General features: G+C 34.8%; 2 protein-coding genes across 5 annotated transcripts in view; one reads left to right on the top strand and one right to left on the bottom strand.

Moving 5' to 3' along the window:
- The window catches only part of cyb561a3b (cytochrome b561 family, member A3b), a 64,516-nt gene that overhangs the window by 45,588 nt on the left and 5,607 nt on the right, over positions 1 to 13,321 (top strand). The window contains exons 5-11 of one of the 4 annotated variants that reach the window (XM_087300098.1): positions 2,332 to 2,507; positions 3,271 to 3,377; positions 5,524 to 5,748; positions 8,747 to 8,876; positions 9,106 to 9,283; positions 12,086 to 12,288; positions 12,428 to 12,582. In XM_087300098.1, coding sequence (XP_087156224.1) covers positions 9,106 to 9,283; positions 12,086 to 12,288; positions 12,428 to 12,582 — 536 coding nt within the window. In that variant the 5' untranslated portion in view covers positions 2,332 to 2,507; positions 3,271 to 3,377; positions 5,524 to 5,748; positions 8,747 to 8,876. 4 annotated transcript variants of the gene reach the window in all.
- LOC141379833 (uncharacterized) lies at positions 40 to 2,059 on the bottom strand. The gene is made up of 2 exons (XM_087301003.1): positions 1,632 to 2,059; positions 40 to 1,171 (listed from the first exon to the last, which is right to left on the bottom strand). Exons 1-2 carry the CDS (start codon positions 1,956 to 1,958, stop codon positions 506 to 508), a joined length of 993 nt encoding a protein of 330 aa, XP_087157129.1. The 5' UTR covers positions 1,959 to 2,059; the 3' UTR covers positions 40 to 505.

Raw genomic sequence — 13,321 nt, 5'->3', positions numbered from 1 at the left:
TTTCCCCATGTATTGATAATTATGAAACTTACAAAGGTTTGATTTAAAAGTGATTTATTTGTCATTTTAAGTCACAGACACAAAAAGTCATCTACATACAGTAGTTTACTTATTGTCTTTAAATTGACTTAATGATAGTGTGATAAACATTGATTTATAACAATTACAATATGTCAACAAGCAAGGAAAAGATGATATTTCCAAATGGAATGGGGCAAAAAGGTATAAACAATTGAGCCCTAACTCAGAGAAATAATGAACTTCATATAAGACAGAATCAACAGCGCACGTTTCCTATTGGTAAAATTGCACCTGAAATTTTGGTATGATGTGTTTTTTTATCCATGATTGTTCTGTGCCGTTTCATACATGTTATTTATCTCATCCTGCAGGTCCTACACTAAGTGGTTCAGATCAATAGCCAAAATGAATGTTTTCTTCTGCAATGAATTCAACTGTGCTGTGTCTTTTTTGTGGTGTATTTGCTGTGATTATTGACTTTGTTTTATTGAAGAGGGCTTCGCGTCCAATACTCTGACCTGTCATTATGTGGTTTTCCACTGACTGAGGAATGCAAGAACGATAAAGAGGTGGTGTATTCTTCTTTTTCTAACATCACCCTCTCAAGGCATCTCTTCAGACCGGAGCTGGTGCGGTGAATGAGCACAGAGCAAATGCCTGCCATCCTGTCTGATGTTGAGGGGGTTTTGCTAGTCGTTGTGTTCTGTTCTGCTTTTTTGACTTGCATTTTTTTTACACACGGCATCACAGCATCTAAATACTCCCAGATCTCGAAGCCATCAGGAATTTCATCTAAGCCTTTGAAGTCGAAATGTCCCATGTTTCTATGATCGAAGAGGTTTTGCATGGGTTTGGCCATGAAGACTCCAGAAAGGATCGCGATCAGTTGCTTTAACTTCATCCATTTCCACCTACATCTGTCCTGACTGTTTTGGACAAGCGCCCCTTCAAAAGTAAAGCCTTTATTATCTGTGTGGTGGTACGTGATCCAGCGAATGTATCCTGCGCTTTGCCAGTTGCCCAGTTTATCCATGTGTTTCTCATTGAGATGATACACACCACTTAATACATGTGTGGTTGATGAGGACGGTTTTGATGTGACTCGAAGCGGGAGTGCGTGCATCTTTCCTCTCAGCAGATCTCCAATTACCTGTCAGGAGCCAAAAAAAAAAAAAAAGGGCACAGAAAAATTAAGAAATCTCATTTTAAGCTCTGCGTTTTACAAGAGCGCACTTAGTTCTAGACTGTAATAGTTAAGAAATTAATAATTAATTCATTATTAAATATTCAAAAAGCAAGCACATCATTTCTTTTTGGTCACTTGATACTGCTTTGAATTACACTTTAAATATGCAAATTGGATTTTTTTTTCATCTTGACTTTATGCTTTTATCTGTCAAATGATATCTGACAGAAATGTAAATCTAAAAAGTGCTTAAAAGAATAGTTGAGCAAAATGTTGGCTACATGAAATACAAATGGAGTTATTAAAAGTTTTCATTAATATATGTATGTATATATATATAACAGCAGATTGTAGTTAGAGATAACATTATGCTTACTTTTATTATGAAAGAGACATGTTAACAGAATAAAAAGCAAGACCTTACCGTTGGGGATATAAACCATGTCGCGATATTCTTCAGAAGATCCTGCTCTGATAAATCGGAGACCCCCAAATGGCCTATTTGATATGCCCAGAAAACTGGCACAAACTTTAAGGTTGGAAAGCTAGCAATGGAAACACATTTTTCTTCATGGCACCTGCAGCAAAAGTCCGCAGAAGCTTTTTTAAGAAGCAGCAGAACGTGGGCCCATCCTTTGTAAAAGTGCCCTTCACAAGGGCTCCACTTTTCATTACGGTGGTCTGGCCGAAAAATCGCACCCCACACGTACATGCATGTTGAGGCGAAGCTGAGAAGCTGGTGTAGCCTCATCGTGGCTCTTTCTCAACAGCTGTGTGGAAGCAGCTGAGCGAATGTGAGCAGCTCTTATCTTTGCTTTCTGGCACTCATACTGTATATGACTACACATGACTGACTGCGTTCTGCCACTGACTCCTTTATACACATTAACAGTGGTGCAAATGAAGAGTTCAGAAGCAAAAACCTTTAAGTGTCATCTCAAATGTTCTTCTAAAATGAGCTTTTTCTCAGCCTCCTATCTTTATGGTCAGTTATTTCACATTAAAGGCAATACATATAACTTACTCTGTCATAAAAGTAAATTTACTGAACCTACACATAGGAACCTGAGGAGTCTCGAGAACTCCCCTGAATTTGTTCGCTCAACCTATTCCTTGATTATTAGGGGTTGCCACGGTGGAATGAACCGCCAACCATAGCAGCAAATGGCTATGTGGTAAATCCCCACTTAAACACTTACATACTGTGCCAATTTGGTTTATTCAATTCAGCTCTACTGCATGTCTTTGTGTCTTTGGACTGTGGGAGGAAACCGGAGTACCCTAGGGAAAGATGACTAAGGTAAGAAGTGACTTTTTTTTTTTTTAAATTTTATTATGTGCGTTTGGATTCATCTGATTGGTAAATCATCTGATAGTTAATGCGGGACCAGCTGTAGTCAATCATAAGCACATGATCATCTCTAAATTAAGCTGTGGTCACACTTGAGTTTGAGCTTGAGCTTGCAAAGTTCTGTAGTCTGACGCTGTGGAAAGGGGTGAGATTAAACAATATTTAGACATTTAAAAAGCGAGCGATTGCTCCATATTTTAAATTTCTGTCCAGAGAGGTCATGTTTTGATCCTCGATTGGTCACACTCAGTCAAGTGATGAAATTTCGCAGGTCAGAGTTCACCAAGCTTGAACTTTCCAACGCAGCGAACTGCGAAACTTGTCGCACGATCTTGCATTTCCGGTCTGATGCATTCACTTGCGTATGAATGTAGGTCTATAGGGAGAAAAGTCCAGTGTGACCGCAGCTCGTGTATACACGTATTTCTTTTCTGCTTTCCCATAGTGTTGTTTTGTTGAATAGAGCTTAGCACTATAAATTACAAGAAGGTCATGTTAGATTCCCATTGAATGCATCGATTGCTAAAATGTTTATAATATTGAACTGTAGGTCTTGTAGTATAAAGGTCCCAAATGTCCTGTAATACACTTACAATGGATGCCCAGACAGTGCTGTTATCTTTTCTCTTCTTCCAGCAATGAAAGGCCTTTGTGCACATGTGACAGAATGAAGTGTTGCTTGACATTTGCATGTTATTATAAATGTGTGCAGGCGATCTGTATTCAAAGTATTTAAAACGTCTTCCAGGGATCTGACACAGTTGCTATCTGACCTGAACTGAGAACAGAAAGCGCACCTGAAACTCTGCACTCGTGGAGGTAGGAATTATGTTATTATGATAGATTTGGAGCAAACAATTGCAAGACCAAATCATTTTCTTATCTTTTTAGATTTCTTCACTACTGTGTTGATGTAGTACACTGGAACAGTATTTCCCAAACCTGTTCCTGAAGGCACACCAACAGTACACATTTTCAAACTCTTCCTAATCAAACACATCTGAATTAACTCATCAAAACATTAGAAGAGACTCCAAAACCTGAAATGAATGGGTCAGATAAGCGAGTTATCTAAAATATGTAATATTGATGTGCCTTCAGGAACAAGGTTGAGAAACACTGCACTAAGCATTTGAATTTTTTGTGACCTTGAACAGAATGAAAAAGGAGGTCCAAATGAGAATGAGAGCCATTGTTTTTTTAAGGGTGCCCATAAAAGCACTGCATTTGATCAGAGAAATATTGTTGCCTTTCTGTTTTGTGACTTGAGGAGCACAAAAGAAAGAACGGCCTTTCATTTTTGAGGTACCCTTTGCTTCATGAACAAAGTCAAATAACACTTATTCAAGGAGGACATAGAGGAAAGTGGAGAGTGTGAGGACAAGTAACAAAGAGAAAGCAATGAAAATAATCAAAGCGTACACTTCAGTTATAGCCAACAAGATGCCAAAGAATAGAAGCCAATTTATCTCCCAGATGGAGGTCAGCGGTGGTCACAGACGGGGTCCTATGACTTTTGTTTTCACCCCTTACAATCACAATTGTGTAATATCAAATCTAAAGTCACTGTGAAGTCAGTGCTGACCTTAGGTCTAATACACAATAGTTGCTATTATATAATTTCTGCAATGTCTGTATCTCAAAGAACATTTACCCTTCATTCTTACATTTATATTTGAAATACAAATGTGATTTAACAATGTTTACTGATAATTATAGTAATAATTGTGCAAAGCTCATAATTTCAGAGTCATTTCATCTATCTATCTATCTATCTATCTATCTATCTATCTATCTATCTATCTATCTATCTATCTATCTATCTGTCTGTCTGTCTGTCTGTCTGTCTGTCTGTCTGTCTGTCTGTCTGTCTGTCTGTCTGTCTGTCTGTCTGTCTGTCTGTCTGTCTGTCTGTCTGTACGCCACCCAAAACTTGTTTGTTTTTTGCTTGATCCGTCCATCCATCCTTCCGTCTGTCCGTCTGTCTGTCCATCTGTCCGTCCATCTGTCCGTCCATAAGACTAATGTGAATTTGTGGTTTCAGCTCAAAATAACCCACAAATAATGTTTTATAACTCTTTAAAACTGGCCCTTTATGAGCTTTTGATCCTAATTGTGCCTGAATAACAAAAACTATTTTTTTTTGTTTCTGAGATACTATGCACTGTTTCATTGAGTTAGTTTTTAACCACTGACATCAAAAAGAGCCTCCATTTTAGGTCTTTATAATCTTGTTTAAATTATTTTATTGTTTGCTATAGACAAAAGCTAGAACAAACAATTTAAATTAACTTCAAGCACACTGAAAAATGATGATTGCAAACAATTTATCAGTTGAATTTAAACATGCAAATTAAATTTAGTAATGTTCAACTTAATTAGTCTGTTTAAACTCAACCTAAATTAATTGTTTACAACCAATTGACTTAAAAAATTGAGTAAACCCAAGGAATCTTCTTTGGAATTTTTTTTTTAGCGCATTAGAGTTAACTATTATAATTAATTAATTCATAACTCATTTGGTTCTGCTCAATATCATCAGTTTATCAGTTGCCATAACTCTTTTTTCATTAAGTCAAAGTAACTTTTTTTTTTTTAATTATAAACTATTCAACTAACTTATTCATTTAGTGATTTTCGCTGTTAGGTTTTATAGAGCACACAATGATGTTTAAACCCCTCATAAAAGTATATATATATATATATATATATATATATATATATATATATATATATATATATATATATATATATATATATATATATATATATAATTTTTTTGCATTATAGGTCCCCTTTAAAACATGAAAACCAGTTCTTTATACATTTACTTACCTAATTTAAAATCCAGGAAATGACTTAGGTTTTAAAAGACATCCTCAGTTCAGCTCTGAAGCACCTGTTTTACCTACACATTCATACTAATGCTGTTTCTTTGCATTTAACATATGTGTACTGTCATCAGGCATACTGAAAACAATGGGCAACAAAAACGCTACAACCAGCGTGCAGAACAGGAGTAGCAGGAATGTGCGAGCCTTTATCAGCAAAGAGAAGTTGGATATTGAAGCCTTCATTACCAGACACGCTGGCCAAGATGTGACAGACACTATACTGCCGGATTCTGTATTCAAGAAGTTCTGCTTTCGACCTGACGTTCCAAACTACCGTATCCTAGTTTCTGAAAACGGTGAGCTTCCATGGCAGGACAGCCAATATATATCACTGTTCATTGAGGATGAGGACGATAAAGAAATCTGCATTAAGCATGTTTTTCTCTGCATGCCCGTACCTTCTGGATCTTCCATTTTAATCTATGACATATAATCATGCTGTCTTGTTTGTTTGTAAATGCCTTCAATGCACATAACCATCCTCAGTTGTTGTAGTCCACTACTTAGTTTTACTTCTCTTCAGTAAATGCATTTGTATCAGTTCCTTTTTTAGAGTCTATGAATACTGTCTGCACAAAGAAGACCTTTGTGTTTTGGGATTTAAAAACAGCCAAAACATGACACATGACTTGTGGTCTGAAAAGATATAGCAATTGCTTTAATATAATAAGAGTTGCCGGCCAGTGGTATTTGATGTCATGCAAATGCCAGTTAGTGACTGGCAGATAAAGGACACATAGTAGTTTACTTTTATTATAGCCTATAAATTATATTCATCTCCATCTAAATTCTCCAGATCAATTCTTGTATAATCCCACTTATTCTGTCCAGCATGGCGAAAACATGTCATTTCGATTAAGTTCAAGATATTCGCCTCTTGCTGGAATTTAAAAGGATGTATCATGTTGCATTTGCATTCTATCTGCTCTCATGACAGCTTATTATGGGAAAGAACATAGCATGACATTGTAAATTTCACAAAACACGCTTCATCAGAGTGACACTACTGCTTTTGTGGTGCTTGCTCATTCATGACACAGCACTAAAAGAAAATACATTTTAATTCAATTCAATTCAATTCAGCTTTATTTGTATAGCGCTTTTACAATGTAGATTGTGTCGAAGCAGCTTCACATAAATGGTCATAGTAACTGGAACAGTGTGGTTCAGGTTTTAGTGTTTAAGTTCAGTTCAGTTCAGTTTAGCTCAGTTCAGTGTGATTTAATCATTACTGAGAGTTCAAACACTGAAGAGCCAATTCATCGATGCGTAGCTCTACCAATCCTGAACCATGCGAGGCAGTGGCGACAGCGGAGAGGGAAAAAAAACTTCACCTGATGGGACTGAAGAAAAAAAACCTTGAGAGAACCAGACTCAGTTGGGCACGACCATTTTAATTTCTCCGCTGGCCAAAAGTCTTGTGCAGAATTTTAGGAATACAACGTGTTCTGTGAATAGAACTTTAGTGACTTAAGTGATTTCTGTACTGATTTCTGCTATTTACATAGTCCCATTTTGGGGGCAATACAGGTGCTTGAATGGTCTATGTGACATTTAACCCTCTACTGACACATTATGATAAATCTATATAAAAATATCTGACTGTTTTTCTGTTCTTAGAATGGCTTGACTTAAAGTTATGTCCAAATATTTTTTTGGATTTTTTTTAAAGGTACTTTATAATATGTTGCAATATGGCAACAACGTCCAACAGTGGATTCAACTTAAAAATTTCAAATGTAGAATTTTCCTTATAATTAATAATTTTGTTGTTTGAAACTATTTAATTTGTGTTGCATTATTATAAGCTTGAACACAGAACTTATAAATTATAACTTATAGCTCCTTACCACATACTTTCCAACAACTCATATTCCAAAAGCTTTCATTTGTTCCATTATGTTCTGCTGAATATTATTGAGAAAATAATAATATTGAATAATCATACAACATAAAGTAAATTTTTTTTTCTCCAGTAAATATAACAAATAAGTAGCAAGTCTAATATATCCAGATGCATCAGAATAATGTAGCTACTAGCTAACAATGTTTATGTATTATACTATATACTATACTACGCCTCTCTTATCTGCCTCTGAGCTAACTTACCTGAATTGTCTCCATCACTGTTCTTAACAAATGTCCAATCTGCATTATTCTCATGGTCACTAAAACCCATCTTATCCTCACTTTCATTTGCAGGAAGAGCCAGTTCTCTCATTTTCTTCTTTCACTTATCATAGAACATGGTGGTCCTCACTAATACACTGTTCTCTGTATTTATATATAATCAAAAATATTGCCATTATATCCATAATTCAAATGCCTTTAACATATGACTAATCAACAATATATTACTGGCATTCATGTTGTTATTGTTAGAACTTAAAAGATTACAGCTGACCTTGCTAGCTAGCTAACCCATTGCAATACTGCACATTCCACTATTGGACAGTGTTGCCATTTGGCAACTTATACATTTGATCCATTAACAAAAAACTCATTTGATAAAAACTAATTTGAGTTGTGAATATGTCATCACAGCTTACTGGAGGTGATGTTTCAGATTTTTTTGTGGATCTGACAAAATTTGATCCTTTGTTTTTATTGACGTTGTCATTTGCATTCAGCAAATAACAATAAACGACAGCCTGTCAGAAATCGTGCCACAGAAAAACACTACATGTCATGTGACTTCAAGCTCATCTTTGGTTAAGCCAAGGTCTTCTCTTTCCAACAAAAAAATTTGAACGTAACTCAAACCATTTGAGGAAACTGATTGCAACAAATCTTAAAAGTTAAAAACTAATATTAATGAGTACTGTAAACTTAATCAATTTGAGTAACGATGCAATTTGAGCACAGTAAAACTCAATAAATAAAGAGAACTCAAACCAACTGAGGACTGTAAAACCTGATACGTTAAGGCGACTTAAACTGTTTGAGGAAACCAATTGCTACAAACCATTTGAGATAAAAAAAATCTATATGAGTACCGTGAACTTACTTTATTTAAGTTGAATAATGAGGTATTTAATTAACTCATTTCCTTCAACACAGAGTTCAAAACTCTTTTCGAATGAGTAGAATTAACTTTCAGCAAATTTTGAGTTAACTACACTCATTTCATTTGATAAAGTTGGCTGTTGGGTTTTACAGTGAGGGGAAAAATACAAGTATGTTAACTTTAGTAAAAATCTAAATGATTATGGGTTTAATAGAAATCTGAAGCCTTCAAAACACACAAATACCATTTCTTATTCAACCACTGAGGCGGCACAAATTTTTACACAGACATTGAATAAGTTAACAGCATGACCATGACTTGCAGAACATCTCTCTTGGGTTGGACGCATAAAAGAAAGCCAAAGACACAAACTTAGGAGGGAAAAATCTGTCCACTGACTGTCAGAAATATTGTAAGGTAAGATTTTAATGAGCCTAAAATGATTATACAGTTTATGGAAGATCTTTTTTAATTAAAAAATTGAAGCATGCACTTTTATGTTATGAAACTGTTGTAGTGTTCAAGGTTACTGAAAAATTATAAAGCTATTGAGTATGCTCTAAATGTAAAAGACATTAGGAAATGACTAATATTCTGTTTGCTCTGAAATCTTTACTTTATACCGCCGTCTGCTTTACACACACAGATGCGTTCAATTGTGTCCTTCTATTTGCTGAGTGTGTGGCTCAGTTTTTTGTGTGTGATTTTTGTGTGGCTGTGGAGTGGGACGTGGAGGGGAGGATTTGCTTGGGACGGTTCTTTTCTGCAGTTTAACTGGCACCCAGTACTGATGGTGACGAGTCTTGTGGTGCTGTATGGAAATGGTGAGAAAATATTATTTTCATTTCTCTTTTCTGTCTCACAATTTTTTTAAAGAATTTATTTCAATAGTTACTTGTAACTATTATATTATTACAGTTAAAAAAAAGTTTGTCAATGCATATAATTACAAAACAATTACTATATATATATATATATATATATATATATATATATATATATATATATATATACACACACACACACACAGTGGAAGTCAGAATTATTTGACAGTAAATAATATTTGACTTGATATTTTTCAAGACACTTCTATACAGCTTAAAGTGACATTTAAAGGCTTAACTAGGTTATTTAGGTTAACTAGGCAAGTTAGAGTAATTAGGCAAGTTATTGTATAATGGTGGTTTGTTCTGTAGACTATCCAAAAAATATATAGCTTAAAGGGGCTAATAATTTTGACCTTAAAATAGTTCTTAAAAAATTAAAAGCTGCTTTTTTTTCTTGCCAAAATAAAACAAATAAGACTTACATATAAACTATAGAGCTAACTTTAGAATTATATATAGTTTATATAGTTCTATAGTTAGTTCTATAGTTTATATATGTCTTATTTGTTTTATTTAAATTTTTAAATATATATTACCAAAAAAAGCCTTTAAAGTATTGAATACATTTCAGTAGTGTAGTTCTTTCTCCTTGTGTTGTTTCATTGTTACTACACATAACTAATTTTTCAGAGTTTTTAATGTTTTGTTTAATTTTTATGTTATTATTGTTTGGGGGTTTTAACAAAATATGGTTTAATTCCTTGTCAACAGAAGAATTTTATTCCCAGGAAAAACATGACATGTTCAATACTATATATACTAGTAAATTAATTTCAATTACTTTTGTGAAAACAGCTTCCTATATACATGTCAAAAAAGCAAATTGTTATTTTATTACTGTTTATTATTGAATTTTACTGTATTTCAACGTCATAGATGATTGTTTTTTTATGCTTTTACTTCAGAATACGCTATATAAATATTTATCTGTTTACATCTTACCTCACACATGCTCTTTGATTGTTAATATGGAATTGCGTTGTGATAGAATTTTGTAGCTGTAAAGGTAAAATCCATCCAATGTAGATCTACTTCGATTTGATTGGACGTCACAGTATGAGTTTGATATTATAGGGCCATTGCAACCCAAACCATTTAAGTTTTTAAGCTTTTGTAACCCAAACAACGACCAGAGAAGCAGTTGTTTCAAATATAGAATTACGACCCTGAATGTACAAGTGGAACATGAAATATTATCTGTCACACACGTCTGTCAACAGCAAGTGCGCTATACAGCCAGTGATATTTTCCACCAAATTGAATATAAACTGTTGGTTAAATTCAGATTGATGTAACACAGATTTAATTAAACACAAACAGCTGTGCTCTAATGGAGAGTCTTTTAACTTGCGTATGCAAGAGTTCATTTGCAGTGTAGTGAGTCATAAAGGCTATTTGTCTATGCAGTAGGCATTTTTGTGGAGATGAGGTAGAAAAGCATATTCAAGAATGATTTCCTTCATAGTTTTAGGAGTCCACTCACAATTTCAAACTCAGAAGTTTTTGTAATCTAATGTTCACTGTTAATTTTTAGAATAAAGAAATATAAAATGTGTTCATACAGTATTGTTGCTAATACAACAATGATACACTTGGGACATTTTTCTGGTCCAGGGTCACATGATATAACCCTGCATGGCATATAATGTGTGAATTTGTGTGTGTATTCTAAAAATAAACAGTGAACATCCGTTTACAAAACAGGAACCTATTATTTAAAGAATTATGAAATGTCAACAGATTATTTCTAAAATAAAATAATTTGTCACATTAAGCAATGTGTTATGTTTATTTATTATGATGCTTCATTAAAGGCTTTTAAATATAATAATTTAAAATGGAGTTATGTTAATTGTGGTTTGAAGGGCATCCACTTCGTAAAACATATGCTGGATGAGTTTTTGGTTCTTTCCGCTGTGGCGGCCCCTGAATAATAAAGGGACTAAGCTGAAAAGAAAATGAATGAATGAATGAATGAATGAATTAATTAATTAATAACATTTATTTTACCTACCAATGTTAAACTTTTTAGAATGCATGAATTAAAGAATTAATTTATTTTAGTATACCTGTAAGTGTATGTACAACTATATACTCAAAAAAATTATTATTCTATGTATATTAATAATAATAATAATAATAATACATTTTACTTGTAATGCGCTTTTCTTAAACTCATAGCGCTACAAGGTAAAATACTAACGATACAAGACAAGCAAAACTGCACAACAATAAAAAGATGCAATAAAATAATAAGAATATAAACCATACGATAGAATAAAAAGTTAACAAATTGGTCATCCTAAGTTAAAAGCACTACTAAAAAGGTGAGTCTTAAAAAGTTTTTAAAACAGTCCAGAGAGGCAGCATTCCTAATGCTGATGGCTAGTGAATTCCACAGCTTGGCTGGTACAGGGTAAGTCCCAATGCCAGACGAAGACTGCGGGCTGGGGTGGCAAGAGTCACCAGGTCACAGATTTAAACAGGTGCTAGCCCATGCACTGCTTTGAAGGTTAAAATCAAGGTCTTAAAATCAATCCGTGATTTAATAGGAAGCCAGTGTAATTGTAATACAGGAGTAATATGGTGGCATGATAATGTGTGTGATACCTCAAAATCATTTAGAACGTGAATAGAACCTTGTAATTCCAAGGTGACAACTTGCTGTAAGTGTTTATTTTACCAGTTTTCTCTGTTTGCCTTCCTCCATCTCTCTGTGTATCTGTTTCTCATCTTCAGCCATCGTCCTGTATCGTGTTCCTCTGACCTGGAGCAGATGGAGGTGTAAGTTATCCCATGCAGGGCTGTTGTCTGTGGCTGTGGTGTTATCTGTGCTGGGCGTGTGTGCAGCGTTTGATTTTCACCGTGGCAACAACATCCCTCATCTGTATTCATTACACAGCTGGATTGGGATCTCCACAGTGGTCTTATTCACTCTGCAGGTATAGCACTGGCCTCATGACTGACATGTCAAATTATTTTCATGCTTGACAAAGCTCTGTGAGTATGTTCTACTCCAACAGCTTTCAAAGGAATGATGTTTGACATCGTCTCCTGTGCTTTTCTCCTCTGACCGAATAGTGGTTTGGGGGTCTTTGTGCCTTCTTGTTACCCTGGACCCCTTTGGCTTTTAGAGTCTTTCTGAAACCTCTCCATGTCTGGATGGGAACTGCCATCTTCATCTTGAGTCTCATCGCCAGCCTGTCCGGGATCAGTGAGAAACTACTGCTGACACTGTGAGTCATTATCCAATTGACCTATCTATCAGTAAGGCCCCGACTGCTTAGTTACTAATTCGGACAAACAATACCTGTCTTACAATGACAGCTGTCTGGCAGAAAACCTTGTCCCATATGTTTTTGAAACGTTTTGCACACAGTAGGACCATCGATTATGTAAGAACATTAAAGTTGGACTTAAATTTGCCAGTAAGGGTTACAGTGAGGGAAATAAGTATTGAACACGTCATCATTTTTCTCTGAAAAAATATTTTTAAAGATGCTTATTGACTTGAAAATGTTGGTACCAACCAAATAAATCCATCTTTACAAATAAAACCAAACTAATTAATTTACAAATAAAGTTATGTGTTATAAAATGAAATGACACGGGGAAAAGTATTGAACACATGAAGAAAGGGAGGTGTAGAAAGGCAGTGAAAGCCCAGACAGCAGCTGACATCTCTCATTTATTATTCAGCAATCCACTGTCCTTCATCATTATAAATTAACATTAGCTGTTTCAGTCCAACATCTACATTACCAGGATGGACATTTTAGCAAGACAAAGCAGAGCCAAGGAAACTATCAAATGCTTTCAGAGAAAGAAAATCCGGCTGTAGAATGACTTTGTTTCAATCCAAGAGAAATTAGATTTGATAGACAAGAACCAAAGAACCATCATGATTTTTACACACTGTTGAAATCACACTGAAGCAATGCATGTGACTTCATTCTCCGTGCGAGACACATTCTA

Source organism: Danio rerio, chromosome 21 (assembly GCF_052040795.2).
Source record: "Danio rerio strain M-AB ecotype USA chromosome 21, GRCz13ab, whole genome shotgun sequence".
In the NCBI taxonomy this organism is placed as follows: Eukaryota; Metazoa; Chordata; class Actinopteri; order Cypriniformes; family Danionidae; genus Danio; species Danio rerio.
Note: the sequence above shows the minus strand (reverse complement) of the source record. Positions and strands in the feature narration are given on the sequence as shown.

Coding starts and splice junctions, on each gene's coding strand:
- LOC141379833 (XM_087301003.1), bottom strand. CDS start 1,958: ATGAGGCTACACCAGCTTCTCAGCTTCGCCTCAACATGCATGTACGTG. Junction 1,172..1,631: donor CATGGTTTATATCCCCAACG/GTAAGGTCTTGC, acceptor GGCTCCTGACAG/GTAATTGGAGATCTGCTGAG.